The 18,850-nt window shown below is 45.7% G+C and overlaps 1 protein-coding gene across 1 annotated transcript in view; it reads right to left on the bottom strand.

Annotated features, from left to right (window-relative positions):
• map3k20a (mitogen-activated protein kinase kinase kinase 20a) overlaps positions 1 to 18,850 on the bottom strand; it is a 106,497-nt gene that overhangs the window by 52,411 nt on the left and 35,236 nt on the right. The window contains exons 4-7 of the mRNA XM_079822456.1: positions 16,046 to 16,147; positions 8,300 to 8,365; positions 8,182 to 8,210; positions 7,952 to 8,089 (exon numbers count right to left, since the gene is read on the bottom strand). Of these exons, the coding sequence (XP_079678582.1) occupies positions 7,952 to 8,089; positions 8,182 to 8,210; positions 8,300 to 8,365; positions 16,046 to 16,147 (335 nt within the window). The remainder of the gene's footprint in view (positions 1 to 7,951; positions 8,090 to 8,181; positions 8,211 to 8,299; positions 8,366 to 16,045; positions 16,148 to 18,850) is intronic.

An 18,850-nucleotide genomic window follows, 5' to 3' on the forward strand; every position in this document is an offset into this window, starting at 1 on the left:
TTTTTTCCCTTTGTTTGGAAACAACACCATTTTAAGCTAAAACTCTTTTTTTTTTCATTCTGGTTTCAGATTTCTGAGGTCTCCTTACTAAAAGGATACTTGTTAAAGATAAATAAATGTTATTAAAGTTATTTTTATAATAAGAGTATATTAAAAGCTCTGAAAATAACAATAATTAAAGGGACAGTTCACCCCAAAATTTTAATTGTCATAATTTCCTCGCCCTCAAGTTGTTCCAAACCTGTATGAGTTTCTTTGTTCTGCTGAACACAAAAGAAGATATTTTGAAGAATGTTTGTAACAAAGCAGAGCAACCATTGACTACCATAGTAGGGAAATAAATACTATGGTAGTCAATGGTTGCTCTATCTGCTTGGTTACAAAAATTCTTCAAAAATTCTTTCAGACTCAAGAGAATAGTTTTGCACTGGTTTGGTTTAAAACAACACACTGTAAATTAAAGATTTGTTGTGCACTTTAGTTAGATTCATTGAACAAATTGGAGTTTTCACAAGTGTGCCGAAATCAGTGAGCTTGCGCAGCGCTGACAGACAGCTTCAATGATTCTAAAGTAATTCATGTATTTTTTTTTAATAAGTGTTCCCTTTCGTTCAGTCACTACGACGTACGTTAGTGACTAACGAATGGGGGTTTCGCTTAGAAGCCAATCATCTTCATCGTATTCAACAGCGCCCAATGGCAGTGCCAATGCCATGGGCATGCGGAATTTGCATGCGTAACTCCGCCCCACCTCGTGGGTATATAAGGAAGTACGCTGCGAACATCGCATTATGTTTCTGCTTTGGAGCCAAGAGGATCTCTTCACTCCTACAAGCCTGATCTGAGTCATCGACAGCTTTCGAGACGAGCAGCTTTCCAGAGGCGTTGGTGTTACGGCGCGTTCCAGTGATCATCATACTGCCTGCCTGCTGATCTGCGCAGTGGTCCGCTAGACAGCTGGTGTGTGGTCCCTGGGCGCTTCGGCGTCTCTGCGAGGCTTTCCTCTCATAAAAGAGCTTACACGTGACGCGTCCTTTTCAGGATGTCTCGTCCGTGTACTTCTGGGTGTGGTCGGTTGCTTTCCTCCTCTGATGGGCACGAACACTGTCTGGTATGTTTGGGCTTTCAGCATGCTCAGACAGCGTTCGCGGATGAGTCATGTTCTCACTGCGGGAACATGACCATCGCAATGTTGCGGTCAAGACTCCATGACCTTCGTACTGAAGTGAGAGTCCCCTCTACCACACCCCGATCTACTGAGTCCCAGAGGCCCAGTACTTCGGCTGGTGGTCAGGGTGACTTGACGGTTACGGTGTGGAACAAAGCCCCGACGCTCATGCCTCGGGCCACACCCCCGTCTTGCACATTGCAACCCGCGAGCGTTCAGATGCAGATCGCGGGGCCGGCTCCGGCCCCCCCGCGCATCTCATTTGGCGCTCCGGAGGAGGATGCGATGTCGATCACCGCATCACAAGGTGGGCTCGAGTCCTCTGGAGATGATGACTCGGCTGTGCTGCCGCCCTCGGGCGTGCCAGCATTGCCCGAGTCAGATCCAGAGCTGACAGCCATGTTGTCTCGGGCAGCCGCGAGTTTAGGGATCGAGTGGAACCCTCCACCCTGTCCCGAACGCTCAAGGCTCGATGATTGGTTTTTGGGGGCTCGCGCTGACACCCGTCAGTCCTTGCCCTCAATACCTTTCTTTCCCGAGCTGCATGAGGAACTCACGCGGTCCTGGAAGTCCCCGTTGTCTTCCCGTGACCGTTCACTGACTTCCTCCGCCTTCTCCGTCCTCGATGGGGCGGCAGCTAAAGGGTACACTGGGGTCCCTCCAGTTGAACGTTCTGTTGCGATGCAACTGTGTCCTCAAAGCGCTTCAACCTGGCGTGGTGATCCTAAGCACCCCTCCAAAGCCTGTCGATTCACATCAACCTTGGTGTCGAAATCGCACAGAGCCGCGGGGCAGGCTGCCGCTTCGCTGCATGCCATGGCGATCCTCCAGGTCTACCAGGCCAGGATCCTCAAGGACATGCACGAGGGTGGAGTTGATCCGGGGCTCTTAAATGAGCTGCGTGCCGCCACCGACCTCGCTCTCCGGGCGACGAAGGTGACCGCACGCTCCCTGGGTCAAGTGATGTCCACAAATGTGGTCCAGGAGCGTCACCTGTGGCTGAACCTGGCCGATATGCGGGACACCGAGCGAACCCGGTTCCTCGATGCCCCCATATTCCAGGCCGGCCTCTTCGGCGGGGCGGTTGAGGACTTTGCCCAACAGTTCTCAATCGCCCAGAAGCAGACTGAGGCAATCAAACACGTACTGCCCCGGCGGCCAGCTGCTGCCTCCACCCAGCCGCCGGCACAGTCGCCTCAGTCTGCTCCACGCCGAGGACGCCCTCCTAAGGCTCCCGCCCCTCCCACCCGGTCCAAGCAGCAGCCTTCACCCGGGCCGGGTCGCGGAGGAAGCCGTAGGAAGGCGTCCAAGTCCCCTCAGGCCGCCCCGCGCCCCGCTAAACGCCAGGCCAAGCGGCGCTCCTGAGACGGACGGCTCAGGGATGGGAAATTCTTTCGAGGAGATGGTAGCAGGACCACTCCTTCCCCCGGTGGAGGGCCGGGGGAGAATCCTTTGTTCAGCTGCTGGCCCCCGGGTCAGCAGCACCCTATGTTGGTCAAAGAAAGAATTAACACTCCCATCCCTGAGCCCACAGAGTCCGGTGATGACGGTGCGCGCCACCCACGGCTCCCGCCACTCGCATCCCACTCTGTCGCCAGCCTCCTGGCAGAGCAGACCCCAGTGGAACGCGCGTCCTTCCCTGGTCTCCTCTGTCAGGACGCAGCTGTCAACCGTGCCCCCGCACCGGGATGCCCCACAGCCTCCCATGTACGGGCCGGTGACGCTGCATCGCTGCAAGCCCACACCGGGTACGTCTGTACACCGTATGACCCCGCTGGTGCAGTTTCTGGATGTCTGGCTTCAGCTTCCAGGGCTGTCCCGCTGGGTCGAGAGGACCGTCAGGCGCGGCTACGCGATTCAGTTCGCGCAGGTTCCTCCCTGCTTCCGGGGAGTCCGTTCCACCATGATCGGGGCCAACGCCCCCGTCATGCGAGCGGAGATTGCCACCCTACTGGTGAAGGGTGCGATCGAACCTGTCCCTCCAGCCGAGATGAATTGCGGGTTTTACAGCCCGTACTTCATTGTACCCAAAAAGACCGGTGGGCTACGGCCAATCCTGGACCTGCGCGTCTTGAACCGTTACCTTCACCGGTTTCCGTTCAAGATGTTGACAGCGAAACGCCTTTTCGAATGCGTTCGTCCACACGATTGGTTTGCAGCGATCGACCTGAAGGACGCCTACTTCCATGTCTCCATTTTGCCTCGACACAGACCGTTCCTACGGTTTGCTTTCGAGGGGCGGGCATATCAGTACGCGGTTCTACCATTCGGGCTATCTCTGTCCCCTCGCGTCTTTACGAAGATTGCCGAGGCAGCCCTTGCGCCCCTTCGGCAGCACGGGGTCCGCATCCTGAACTACCTCGACGACTGGCTCATACTGGGTCCCTCTCGAGAGCAGGTTTGCGGACACAGAGATTTGGTGCTCCATCACCTAGCCCGTCTGGGCCTTCGGGTCAACTGGGAGAAGAGCAAACTTTGCCCCGCGCAGAGGATCTCTTTTCTCGGTATGGATATCGACTCGGTCGCCATGTGCGCGCAGCTTTCGAGCGAGCGCGCGCAGTCTCTGCTGACTTCCCTTCGACAACTCGAGGGCAAGAGTGCGGTTCCACTGAAACACTTTCAGAGGCTCCTGGGGCATATGGCATCTGCAGCCGCGGTAACGCCGCTCGGATTGCTTCATATGAGACCGCTTCAGCACTGGCTACGCGATCGAGTCCCGAGATGGGCATGGCGGTCTGGCACGCTCCGGGTCCCAGTGACCCGGGCCTGCTTACAGACACTCACCCCGTGGTCGAACCTCAAGTTTCTACGGACCGGAGTGTCCTTAGAACGAGCTTCCCGGCATGTTGTTGTGACAACAGATGCATCATCCACGGGCTGGGGTGCCATGTGCAATGGACAAGCAGCCGCGGGCTCCTCGACAGGACCCCAGCGCCTTCTGCATGTCAATTGCCTCGAGTTACTGGCTGTACGGTTCGCCCTGCACCGCTTCCGAGCGTTGCTGAAGGGTCAACATGTGCTAGTCAGGACAGACAACACGGCCGTAGTAGCGTACATCAACCACCAGGGCGGTCTACGCTCCCACCGTATGTCTCAACTCGCCCGCCATCTCGTTTTGTGGAGTCAGAAGCGCCTGAGGTCCCTTCGTGCTGTCCACATCCCTGGAGACCTGAACTGTGCAGCCGACGAGCTCTCACGGTTTCAGCCTCTCCCCGGAGAGAGGAGACTCCACCCCCAGACGATCCAGCTGATATGGGAACGGTTCGGCGACGCACAGGTAGATCTGTTTGCCTCCCAGGACTCTTCCCATTGCTCCCTGTATTATTCCCTGACCGAGGGCACCCTCGGCACGGATGCACTGGCGCACAGCTGGCCGTCAGGGCTACGCAAGTATGCGTTTCCCCCAGTGAGCCTTCTTGCACGGGTACTGTGCAAGATCAGGGAGGACAAGGAGCAGGTCGTCTTGGTCGCCCCGCTTTGGCACGGCCAGACCTGGTTCCCAGAACTCGTACTCCTTGCGACAGCCCCTCCCTGGCCTATTCCTCTGAGACCGGACCTCCTTACTCAGAGACGGGGCACCTTTTGGCACCCACGTCCAGCGTTCTGGAAGCTCCACGTGTGGCTTCTGGACGGGACACGGTAGGTTTGAGTAGCCTTCCACCTGCGGTGGTCGCTACCATCACTTCCGCTAGAGCTGAGTCTACACGACGTCTCTACGCGTTGAAGTGGAACCTCTTCGTCACATGGTGCTCTTCCCGCCAAGAAGACCCCTGGAAATGCCCGATCGGGTCCGTGCTATCGTTTCTCCAGGAGGGGGTGGAGCGAAGGCTGTCTCCCTCCACCCTTAAAGTGTACGTGGCCGCAATATCTGCCTACCACGATCTCCTGGGAGACAAAAAGGTAAGTCAGCACGACCTGATCATCAGGTTCCTGAGGGGGGCGAGGAGACTGAATCCTCCTCGCTCTCCTCTCGTTCCCTCTTGGGACCTCTCAGTAGTCTTAAGTGCTCTGCAGAGGCCTCCCTTTGAGCCTTTGCGGTCGGCCGAGATTAAGTTCTTGTCTATGAAGACGGCTCTGCTGACCGCATTGGCCTCGCTTAAGAGGGTCGGGGACCTGCAAGCATTTTCGGTTGATGAAGCGTGCCTTGAGTTCGGGCCGGCTAACTCTCACGTGATCCTGAGACCCCGGCCCGGATATGTGCCCAAGGTTCCTACCACTCCGTTCCGAGATCAGGTGGTGAACCTGCAAGCGCTGCCTTTGGAGGAGGCAGACCCAGCCTTGGCATTGCTCTGTCCAGTACGCGCTCTCCGCGCCTACGTAGACATGACGCAGTGTTTCAGGACCTCAGACCAGCTCTTTGTCTGTTATGGTGGAGAGCGGAAGGGAAGCGCTCTCTCAAAGCAGAGGTTGTCTCACTGGATAGTGGACACCATTGTTTTGGCATACCAGCAGCAAGGCCGACCATGTCCCCTTGGTGTGAGGGCACACTCCACCCGGAGTGTGGCCTCCTCTTGGGCTCTAGCGCATGGCGCCTCGCTAACAGACATCTGCAGAGCTGCAGGCTGGGCGACACCCAACACATTCGCCAGATTCTACAATCTCCGAGTGGAGCCAGTGTCCGGCTATGTACTCGCCCCTACGGGTGGCCGGTAATGGGCCAGGCTCAGGTGTCTTCGCTTGCTCGCCATTCCACTCCAAGGACTGGATACGTGCGATATTTTCCTCAGGTGAGCTCCCCGAGAGCCCTGAGCTCCTCCAGCACTGCTTACGCCGACATCAGTTCAGTCTGCCCTTTCGAGCCCAGACCCTCATGTCCGGCCAGGTGCTCCATGTGCATGGTTCCCCTCCGGCGACCCCCAGACGAGTATTCCCACCGTAAGCCTCCTCAGTGAGCAGGTGTCTTTCCCTTGGCAAGTCCCTGCCACCCCTAGGGTTAAAAATCCACCTTCGGCTGGTACCCTAGAGATCTTCCATATGCAACCCTCAGCGGGTCATATGTGTATTCTCTAAGTCCTCCCTACGGTAGGCATCTTGGCATTCCCTCACTGGGATATGCTTCCCAGTGTACCTTGGTATTCCTGTGATAAGTGGGAGTCCTAGGGCCTTAAGTGGCGGGATCTCACACTTACGCAGGGCACTGGATGACAGCTGAGTGGCGTTGTTGAATAGGATCCCCCATTCGTTAGTCACTAACGTACGTCGTAGTGACTGAACGAAAGGGAACGTCTCGGTTACGTATGTAACCCTCGTTCCCTGAGGAGGGAACGGAGACGTACGTTTCCTTAGCCACGTCAGCTGTGCTGCCTGGAACGCGGAGTTCAGTCTTGGCTCCTGCAGCAGTAACATAATGCGATGTTCGCAGCGTACTTCCTTATATACCCACGAGGTGGGGCGGAGTTACGCATGCAAATTCCGCATGCCCATGGCATTGGCACTGCCATTGGGCGCTGTTGAATACGATGAAGATGATTGGCTTCTAAGCGAAACCCCCATTCGTTAGTCACTAACGTACGTCTCCGTTCCCTCCTCAGGGAACGAGGGTTACATACGTAACCGAGACGTTTTCTATCAAATGTTGGATTTTCTACATCTTGAAACGTTCAGTTTTACAAATGGGGACAATCTCAGATGGATGAACAAATAGTGTTTTTGGCAAAGTACAAATACTTTGTTACCTTACTTAAGTAGACATTTTGGGTAACTATACTTTACTGGAGAAATTATTTTTACTTCTACTCCTTACATTTTCACACAATTATCTGTACTTTCTACTCCTTACATTTTAAAAATAGCCTTGTTACTCCTATTTCATTTTGGCTTGTTTTCATTCCGGCTTGTCTTTGTTAAAAAAAAAAAAAACACTTATCCAGATAAATAGCGCCATCCGGATAGAGTGAATTTGATTGTGGTTGGATGAGAAGTATAAACATACACCACCCTATTGGTTTGTACGCTATCCATCGCACCTGCACATGACACAAATCATGTAATGCTCAGTAGTACACATATTTGGTTCTTTTGGTTACAATTTTTTTCGAGGAGGTGGGGGTAGTGGACTGTGGCGCGGCCTAAGCTTTTGTAAGCTTTTGTCATTAATGGCATTTTTTCCTTACATTACTTTTACTTTTATACTTTAAGTAGTTTATAAACCAGTACTTTTACACTTTTACTTGAGTAAAAAGCTTGAGTTGATAGTTCAACTTCTACTGAAGTCTTTTTAAACCCTAGTATCTACCTGAGTAATGATTGTGAATACTTTTGACACCTCTAGTTTTTGGTCATCACATTAAAAATAAAGTGCTGGAAAAATGTTTGCGTGTGCGTGTCCAATTACTGACAAAGTGTTTCTTATCCCAACGTTCCCATTAGCTTCAAGTCTTTCTTGCAATCAATAAAATTGGTTTATTGGCAAATTAGGTTAGAGTGATAGCTGCATTAAAATATAAATACAACATTAAAAAGTCAACCACTGATGGTTTTGTGTTGATGTACAGCGAGTACATGAGTAATGACAGCAAGCAGTTATTTGGAAAAGCTGGCTTATCGAAAACAAGGAAGTAACTGTCATTTGGTCAATTGAGACCTACCATCTGGCCAAGTTTCAAGTCTCTAGGCCGAACGGTTTGGTCATCACGATCAGGTTTACGGAAGTAGAATATGAATAAAATTACAATACAATACAAAACAATTTCAGCGCTTGAACCACTAATGAATGGTACAGCCTTTTCACTTTTTTTCAGTGCAAGTAGCTAGAAGCACCAGCGTTCACGTCGACACACTCACCACTCCGTAAGAGTATGTGTCACATGTCTCAGACACAGGAAAGCTCTGGATGACTTCAGGGGCCATCCAGGGAAATGTGCCCACCAGAGACATGTGGGTGGTGTGAGAGTGAAACTTAGACGCCCCAAAATCACAGATCTGAGGAAATGGAGAATCCAATTAATCAGCAGACTTTAAATATAAAAGAACTTGATTCTGAATGTATGATAGAATAGACAGTCATCACGTACCTTGGGAACTGAATCTGCTGTCAGCACAACTGAAAAGAAACACAAGGTCTTCAGGTCATAGAAACTGAACTCTGAACTGAATATATATATACAGCCTTTATTTCACAAAGTTACAAACCATTTCGGGACTTGAGGTCTCTGTGAATGACTGTAAACGGGGCTTCAGCGTGTAGATAGTGGATGCCTATGTGAGAAAACACAATATACCAGCAAACAAATTGTGAAAGACTAGAATAAGATTTTGTTATTAGTCCTTATTGCACAGAAGGTCCTTAAAGAAATATTTGAGTTAAATAACATCTGTTGCTTCTCCCGTTTCTCTGTGTATAAACAAACAGGAAATGTGTTTACAGTACTGAGATTACAATGAAGGCATGTGGGCCTGAGAGGTTCAAGCGTGTATTTTTGTTGAAGTGCTTACACTGCTATCAAAAGTTTGAAAAATTAAGGTTTTTTTAAAGGTTATTTGAAGTCTCTTATGCTCACCGAGGCTGTATCAAAAATACAGCAAATACTTAAAACAAATATTTTAAATATTATAAAAAATTTAAAGAACTGTTTTCTATTTTAACATATATAAAAATTTATTAAATATGAATTAAAAATTATTCCCTTGATGGTAAAGCTGAATTTTCAGCATCATTACTCATTATTCAGTTTCATATGACTGGAGTAATGGTGCGGAAAATTCAGCTTTGCATCCAATTACAGGAATACATTAGCGTTCTTTTAAATTTATTTTGCAATATTGATAAGCATAAGAGACTTATTTTTATAAAAGGGATCATGAATTGAGAAATCAAATTTCCCTTGATCATTTGACATGTAAGAGGTCATTGTACTGTAAAAACATCCTGTAAGTTTCAGAACTCAAACTTCCTTGTTAGTCCAGTTAGTAACAGCTTTTATTGGAACCAAGCTCAGAAACAACTCATTTGGAATTTTGTCACATTATAGGACCACTAATGCATCATCACGTCTTTGGCTCCGCCCACTGGTGCATTAGTGAGACCTGCCAAAGGATCCTAATGCTAGGAAAGTGGTTATTTGTTTTCAACTATGTGAATGACTCAGTACTAGAGCATTATTTGTTTCAGGGGCGCCGCTAGCAATTTTGGGCCCTATGAAAGAATATGAAGTTGGGCCCCCTACCGCACCATAGCTATCCAAAATTTTTGTTTGCAATTTAATAGGGATGCACCGAATATTCGGCCACCGGAAATTTTCGGCCGAAAATGCCCCAAAAATGCCCACACTTTCGGTTTTCGGCCGAAAGACTTTTATCACCGAAACAACATGGCCGAAATGTTGTGATGACGCAAACAGAAACCGCGACCTGCACGTGCTTGTCTGAAGCAACATGTCTGCTGTGCGTATTTCAGTATATCTGAGAAACACCCACGTCTGCTCCATGCACAAGCACTGACAGCGAGAGCTCATGTTCTCGATGAGAAGAGGACCAGACTTCACTGTGAAACCGAACGCAATCTTTAACAGTGGGCATGTTTTAAGCGCGGAACACACTTCAATCTGGCGGCAGCGCGCGCGCGTGAACGCGATCATCTGTGAGCGCGATCGATCATCTCTTCATTAAGAATAAACATGAATGAACATCTAAGGTGTGTTGAGGATACATTACAACTTACTGTCACGTATCATATGTGGTGTAATCGCTCAATCAGTGTTTTAAACGGCAGAAAGACCTCTATATAACTGCTGTAAACTAAACAGTCATGTAGCATCATTTACATCAGGCACCTCAGTGTCCACAGCTGTTAGTTCACTAGAAAAATCAACTCTTTCACTAAATATATGACCTATATTAGTCGTTATATTCATTATATTCTACTTAACCTGTTAATGATTTCTTGATTATTTCATGTATGTTTAAATAAAATGACAGACACTGTGTATAAATGATTATATTTCAACCACGAATTGGATAAAAAACTATTTTATAATTAGATTTAGAAGTTATTGCAAAAACTGCCTTATGTGAAGTGTACTTGTTTGTGTACGATGTTATTTGAGTGTTGATTATTAGACCTAAAAATACATAGCAACTGAATTTAGGCTAATATTTTGGGCTCTGTTGTTAACCTTTAATATTAATGTGCAAGTAAGGGCTCCCTATATAGTTTAGAGCAATATATTCAATAAATCTTTTTTTTTTCAGTTAACCAATAAAAATAAATAAAAAGCCATTTTGTAAAACTGTTGTACTGAACCGTCAGTTTTGTGTACCGCTACACCCCTATTCTACAGTTAACATATGGGCTATGGCAGTCTTTGCTTTGATACACTATTATGTTAAAGGCCTACAGAGAAAATAGTTGTATCTTTAAGCAGTTGCACTTGTTCTGAAAGCACTTTCTTGTAGTAGTCCTACAGAGAAACATTTTAAATGCACTAGACCTAAATGCACTTTGTTTTTATGAGAGAACATTTAATTTAAAAACCTTTCTGTAGGCCTGTACATTATTATTTAATGTACAAATGAGTGGGGTCAAGTTAAACATTTTAGTTTGAATTTTATTTTATACTGTGCATTGTTGCAATGTGCTAAATAAATATTGGCATAACTTGTAATTGATTTATTCTTTGAAACTTTAATATTAATTTATGCAATTGCAATGCCTTGATTTTAGTAAAGTTAGTACACAGTCATAGCCATAAATGCAATGGTACTAATATTTGGCATAATTTCTTTCGGTGTTTCGGTTTTCGGCTTTCGGCCCTGGTTTCCTCTTTTTCGGTTTCGGCCAAGAATTTTCATTTCGGTGCATCCCTACAATTTAATAATACTGACCAATTAAGCTCTGCTCGCTCAACCCAGAATGCCCCAATTGGCTGATGAAACATTGATTAAAATTAAGATACAATTTATTCAAAACAAAACTTAATGAAGTGGTCACAATCATGTCTGACCCACTCCATGTCTCCTGGCACTGCGCATCTTATGATGTGTCCTTTCTATCTCATGCTGTTCACTTTTCATAATTAACATTCAATTGACAACATAGATTGACAACATAGACATACAAAATAACATTATAATATGTAAACACAAGGAGATTGCTTCCTCAAGGACCATTTGAGTTTTTAGATCTCGCCCATCTAACATACTTCCCAAATGACTGCTTTTGTACATTCCTCTAACGGGACTTAACACCATGACAAAGGTAAAGTTGTCCTGGGGAAGGACCTCGTTCTTCTTCCCAATCCAGTGCCCAGCCAGAAACCACCTAGCTGCACGGAACATTTGCCTGAGCCCACCGCAGACAAAGGGCCCGAGCCTTGCGAATCTGACCAGGTGTGTGAGTGGGCAGCACCATCTGTTGTTGTGGGAGTTATAGTGGAGTTTGAGGGTACTGAAAGGAGCCCTGCCCACACTCCTGCCATCGAGAGTGAGTTTCTGATGATTCTAATGAACTGTTGTTTTGATTTTAGAGAGGATGATACCCCCCCCACCCCACCCCCACCCCCCCAAGTACCGGAATCCCTCAGCCTCCCTCTCCTGCCTCCTCTCCAGTCCTTCCACCCAGTCTCCGCTGTCTCTCGTCAGCTCCTTAGTTCCCCCTCAGCCTACTCACAGTGGCATGGATCCACCTCTGACCTGCAATGAGCCAGCTCCTCCTGGACATATGGAACTCTTGGCTCCGCCACTGCCCGCTGATCCTGTCACCCTACCTCAGCCCATCGGCTCCACCAGGGACCATCAGGCATTCGGCTTCACCTGGCTCCCTTGGAACATCAGCTCCGTCTGGGTCAGGTGTCACCATTTCACCGCCACAAACTTGCGGGCCATCCACTGGACTCCACCCCTCCGGCTCCATCTGGCTTCACCCTCCCACAAGCTCCACCTCAGCCCTCAGTTGCTCAGATTCCACCCTGTTCTGGTTCCTGGCTCTCTGTCTGCAACAAGGGCTGTCTGATACCCCTTTTCCACCAAGGCAGTGCTAGAGCTAGTTCAGAGCCAGAGCTAGTCCCAGTTCATAGTTGGTTCGACTGAGGAGCCTTCTAAGAACCGTTTGCTTTTCCACCTGCTGAGAGCCACAACAGAGCCAGATCTTACGTCACTGTATACGTCTCATCTTTCTCAGCAACTCTAGCGAGGCAGCGGCAGTGTTGCCAAGTTGGGCTACTTCATCACTGTTGCCGCGGCTGTTTTTCATGTCCGCGGGTTGAGGCGACCCCAATTATGTGATATTTAGCCCCGGGAATGCGAATTTTAGTAGGCAACCATGCCAAAAAAACACATATTTTACCCCCAAATGTGCTTTTTACCGGGGAAGCCCCCCTGAAACGCGATTGGGCTTGTTTTGAGTAGCAATTGGGCGGGTTTTGCGGGAAACATAAACACACCAGGCTTGCTCGAGATGCATCGGCGCTGCGCAGACCGATCCACGTATGATATAAAAAAAAACGCATGAGTGAATCAAAAGGAGTCGTGTGCTCTCGGTGGACTCGTTATCATACGGCGATCGGTCTCTGCACAGCACCGCTGCGAACAAGCCTTCCATCAACAATGCAAACGTTGCGTTACTATTGATTCACATGGCTTTACAATCCTACATCAGCATCAAAACACAACGAAAACACAGCGAATCCAACACATTCATGCAGTTCGCTGTAATTTGTATAGACGGAGATTACAAACGAGCAGCAGCTGTTAGCTCCATTAGCTGCTATTTCAACAATGGCGGATCTCAAGTTTGTGTTGGTCTTGTTGACCCCGCCCCCAGCGCCTGACGTAATCGGTTCTTACTTCTAGCCCTGTTCTAGCCCAGCAATGTTTTGGTGCTACTTAAGAACCACTTTTCCTGGCTCGGAGCTGGGGCTTTGGGTGTGGAAACACAAAGAACCGATTTGAAACTAGGCTCTGGCTCCGATCTAGCTCTAGCACTGCCTTGGTGGAAAAGGGGTATGCGAGACAGCGGAGACGTGGGCCGCCATCCTGGCTGTGTCCTGGGTCACTGTCTGGTGCCTCCTGCTCCTGGCTTCTCCCTGGTTTATTTCACCATCTTCACCACCCTGGTTTCCTCAGTTTTCACCTCTCCCGGATTCCCGTCCTCCACCAAAACCTCCTCCCATCAGTGAACTGCCTATGCAAAGGTCATGCCTTTTTGGAAGGGGGCGTAATGTCACTGTTGTATTCAGTCTAGTTTGGTTTTCTGTCTTTGCTGTGTTCATTTCCTGTCTGCATGTCTGATGTGTAACGGTTATTGATTCAATTTAATTATCCCGTTCAGCTGTTCCTTTGTTATCAGGTGTATTTAAATTCATGTCTTAGTTGTTTGGTCTTGTCTATATTAACAGTTATGTTCACTCGTCTAGCTTATTTGGATTATTCTGTGAACATTATTAGAGACTGTGCTTCTGTGCCTAAACATGTTCATCTTCCTGCAACCAAGTGTGACCATGTGATTTTTTATATGATTCATGAACAGTCGGACGTTATTTGTCTCAAAATAGTTTATTGCTTTTTGCATCAGTAAATCAAGCCAGTGACTAAACTATCAACTTCACATTGTTACCTTAGTAGCTTGAATATAATCTGTTATTTAAATTGTGATTAAATAATATAGAGAAAACGATCAAAGAACCCTCCCAATAATCGCTGTAGCTGTACACTCTTATTTGCATAACCTTTGCACGGTTAGTTATGATGAAAGCATTCCTGAGAGTGCAGAAATCAAATCGCAATGGCGAGATAACTGCATTCATGCGCTCCACAGTCATGTCTGTAGTCGGCTACAATGCTCATCACAGGAAACTTTCATACCACGGGAGTAGATGTAAATTTAATGCTATAATCAACGCTTTTCACGATTAGATAATATTGAGAGCTATAATAGTAAAAACATAGTAAAAGGTTTTGAGAGAATTCCACATAAGCAAAGATGTCAGCCAATCACAGCAGTGGGCGTTTACACTGCATCTCACAGCAGCCAATCACAGCAGTGGGCGTTTACACTGCATCTCACAGCAGCCAATCACAGCAGTGGGCGTTTACACTGCACCTCACAGCAGCCAATCACAGCAGTGGGCGTTTACACTGCATCTCACAGCAGCCAATCACAGCAGTGGGCGTTTACACTGCACCTCACAGCAGCCAATCACAGCAGTGGGCGTTTACACTGCATCTCACAGCAGCCAATCACAGCAGTGGGCGTTTACACTGCATCTCACAGCAGCCAATCACAGCAGTGGGCGTTTACACTGCATCTCACAGCAGCCAATCACAGCAGTGGGCGTTTACACTGCATCTCACAGCAGCCAATCACAGCAGTGGGCGTTTACACTGCATCTCACAGCAGCCATGCCCTTCAAACAGAGCATTCAGATCAGAGGGCTAAATCATGGTAGGAAAAATGCCTTTTATTTCTAAATTATGACAATTTTGATGTAAAATATAGTTCATGAATCCTTTTCATGACATTTTTTTTCAAACGTTTGACCGGTAGTGTATATAATGTCCATTTCCACACAGACAAACTTCTGGTTAAACACTATGCTTTCAATTCTTCTCTGGTGTCGTTTGCCCCATGTAAACAGTGATTTATGAACACTTGAAAGCAACCGGGTACATTTTCTACAGATTTGAAAGATTGGATACAATTGCACAGACAAGACTGGCATCTGATTATATCACACCAGTGTCGTCTTACCATGTGTAATGTTAATCCAAAGACTGTAACATATTTTACACAAATATGTGAATTCAAATGTGCATCCTCAGCACTGCTGCAAGAGATGCACATATTAATTTAAACTGTTCAACTGTTCACTGGAAGTTAATTAAAGTTAGTTAAACGGTATAATGTTTACAGCAAAGAAAAGTACAGAAAAGTAATGTATTACAACATTGCGTTTCTCCCTTAAAAAGTAACTAATTGAGTTACTTAGTTACTTTTTAAGAAAAGTAACACGTTACATTACTTTTGCATTACTTTTACGTTACATTTTCTCACCTGGGCTGGGCTTTTTTTTTTTTATAACAAAAAAGTTATATTTTGGTGCAAATGTAAAGACCTCTTCATACCAAAATTGAAATAATAAGCCTCAGGCGGAGGTAAAAATGCAAATTCGCGCATGAACAGTAGAGTGCCATTCTGCTGCCATTCTGGATAATGGAAGAATGGGACGAAAATAAAATAATAATAATAAAAACAAAAAAATTTTGCTCATGATTTAACTGAATCAGCAAAGGTCAGCAGCAAGACATTGGTCAATAAAGGTAGAATAAATGCATAAAAATATTTGTTTTATTTAACTTTTGGAGGTTTGCATAGTACTCTGACTTATTTTATTCTTTTTGAGGAATACTGAATCTTTCAAGTGAGATAAATAATGCTTACATTTAGTCTAGAACTACAATAACTATCATGTTTACACACAACGCCTCTGCACTTACTCTCGATTTCTATCAACATGGGGACAGGAGAGCTGTCAGTCAAATAAACGTGAAAAAGTAACTCAGATATTTTGTTGTAAATTTAAAAAGTAATGCATTACTTTACTAGTTACTTGAAAAGGTAATCTGATTACGTAACTCAAGTTACTTGTATTGCGTTACCCCCTACACTGTTCACTTGTGTCATAATATTCACATAAAAGGGCTTAGATTAAACCAGGATTAAGCGTTAGTCCAATTAGCACATTTAAGTCGTTTTTATAAACGTGCCTTAGAAAAAAGTATTACTGGTGTGCATATTGAGACAAAACTTTCAGCTTTCAGTTAAAACAGTTAAAACATGCATTTTAGTCTTGGACTAGATTAAGCCTTGTCTGTGAAACCAGGGGCTAATCCCATCTTTTAATTCAGTTTATGTATGTGTGTGTGTGTGAGTGTATATAATACCTTTAGCGATGTCCATGGCCCAGGTCATAATCTGCTTCATACTGATGTCTTCACTCTCACCACTGGACAGATAGTCAAACAGAGATCCACCACTGGCATACTCTACAAAACACACACACACACACACATAGAATACAAATTAAAACACAAAACCTCTCGTATTAGTTTTACATATCACTGCTGTGGGACACAGTGCACTACTAGTTGTCATCAAATACTGTGATATAGTGCTTGCTGTTAAACACTGTTTATCACAATATCCTGTTTCTGAGCTCAAACCCTCAATGACATCATCTAAATACACTGGAACATTCAAAAACCACATAATGCCTTATATACACAAACACTGACGTCTACGGCACACATGACAAGAGAAAACACAACTGTGATGTCATTTATTTGCACGGTGTAGTACTTGTTTGAAAATGAGTCAATGAAAAATAGACGCAAACTCTGACAGCCCTTTTTGCTGAAGAACAAACATCCGAGTGCAATCTAAGGCTAAGCTATGCACTTTTCACATGATACATGAGACTAACATGTAGAAATATTTTCTTATTAAGTATTAATAAGCGCATCAAAGCTAAATAAGTGTATTCAAAGCTGAATTTTCAGCATCATTAGTCCAGTCTTTAGTGTCACATGATCCTTCAAATTTATTTCTAATATGATGATTTTGATTTATCAGTGCTGAATATTATAGTGCTGTCAATCGAAGAAAAAAAAATTAATTAATCAAAAATTTTCAGTAATTAATCGTGATTAATTCACCTAACATTAACATTTTTTATATATTTTTATATTTAATATTGTAAATTAATGTACATACAGTATATTTGAAGTAAATGGCATCTTTTTTATGAAATAAAGTATCACCAATACCAATACTATATATATATATATATATATATATATATATATATATATATATATTTATATATTAAATTGATCAAATTTTATATTTATATATAATATATTTTATATTGATTTTTAGTTTTGATTTGATTGAATATATTGAATATATATCAAATTAGCATTTAATAAATACATTAAATAGTTGATTTATAAAAATACCAGTACTTCCATGTAGTGTCTAAATTAATATCAGCAATATTGGGTTATAAAATATTTATGTGTAATATGTAACATACACCGATCAGGCATAACATAATGACCTAATATTGTGTTGGTCCCCCTTTTTCTGCCAAAACAGCCCTGACCCATCATGGACTCCTCTAGACCCCTGAAGGTGTGCTGTGGTATCTGACCCCAAGATGTTAGCAGCAGATCCTTTGAGTCCTGTAAGTTGCGATGTGGGGCCTCCATGGATCGGACTTGTGTGTTCAGCACATCCCACAGATGCTCGACTGGATTGACATCTGGGGAATTTGGAGGCCAAGTCAACACCTCAAACTCGTTGTTGTGCTCCTCAAACCATTCCTGAACCATTTTTGTTTTGTGGTAGACGCATTATCTGCTGAAAGAGCCACATCCACCAGGGAATACCGTCTCCATGAAAGGCTGGACATGGTCTCAGCAATGCTTAGGTAGGTGGTACGTGTCAAAGTAACATCCACATGGATGGAGGACCCAAGGTTTCCCAGCAGAACATTGCCCAAAGCATCACTGCCTCCGCCGGCTTTCCTTCTTCCCATAATGCACCTGGTGCCATGTGTTCCCCAGGTAAGCCACGCACACACACCCGGCCATCCACATGATGTAGAAGAACACGTGATCATCAGACCAGGCCCTTCTTCCATTGCTCCGTGGTCCAGTTCTGATGCTCTCGTGCCACTGTTGGTGCTTTGGGCGGGGTCAGGGGTCAGCATGGGCACTGGTCAGCGGCTGTGCCGCCCCATACACAACAAACTGAGATGCTCTGTGTATTCTGACACCTTTCTATCAGAACCAGCATTAACTTCTTGAGCAGTTTGAGCTCCAGTAGCTCGTCTGTTTGATTGGACCACACGGGCATCAATGAGCCTCGGCCGCCCATGACCCTGTGGCCGGTTCTCCACTGGTCCTTCATGACCCTGTGGCCGGTTCTCCACTGGTCCTTCATGACCCTGTGGCCGGTTCTCCACTGGTCCTTCACTGGAGCACTTTTGATAGAGACTGACCACTGCAGGCCGGGAACAGCCCACAAGAGCTGCAGTTTTGGAGATGCTCTGACCCAGTCGTCTAGCCATCACAATTTGGCCCTTGTCAAACTCGCTCAAATCCTTACGCTTGCCCATTTGTCCTGCTTCTAACACATCAACTTTGAGGACAAACTGTTCACTTGCTCCCTAATATATCCCACCCACTAACAGGAGCCACGATGAAGAGATGATCAGTGTTCCTCACTTCACTTGGTCATAATGTTATGCCTGATCGGTGTATATATCATATGTAATAAAACATTTATTTAAAATTATTTAAAAAACAAGAGATGTGTTCCCAAAAGAATGCGAAGTATCCATATACAGATGCATACCACTGACATACAACTGCAGTTAAGTCTGTTAATATTCATGGATATTGTATGTTTAGCTTAGGTTTAGGTCACTGTGAGCACACATCATATAATGGTCAGATTATCAGGTTCAAACAGAGATACATACACAGGGGAAATTAATAACCTCACTGACAAAGGTGAGCTAGTCATAAACATCCCCTTCACCTGCTCTTATTACATTTACTTTTCATAAAGAGAGACTCAACTGTCTCTCAGGACTGCACTTTATGATCCTTTACAATCACTGCAGCTTCATTTGAGTCACACTCGCTCCGCACAGCAGACGCAGACCAACAACAGACAGTGTT

The sequence above is a fragment of the Gobio gobio genome (assembly GCF_949357685.1).
Source record: "Gobio gobio genome assembly, chromosome: 7".
Lineage (NCBI taxonomy): Eukaryota > Metazoa > Chordata > Actinopteri > Cypriniformes > Gobionidae > Gobio > Gobio gobio.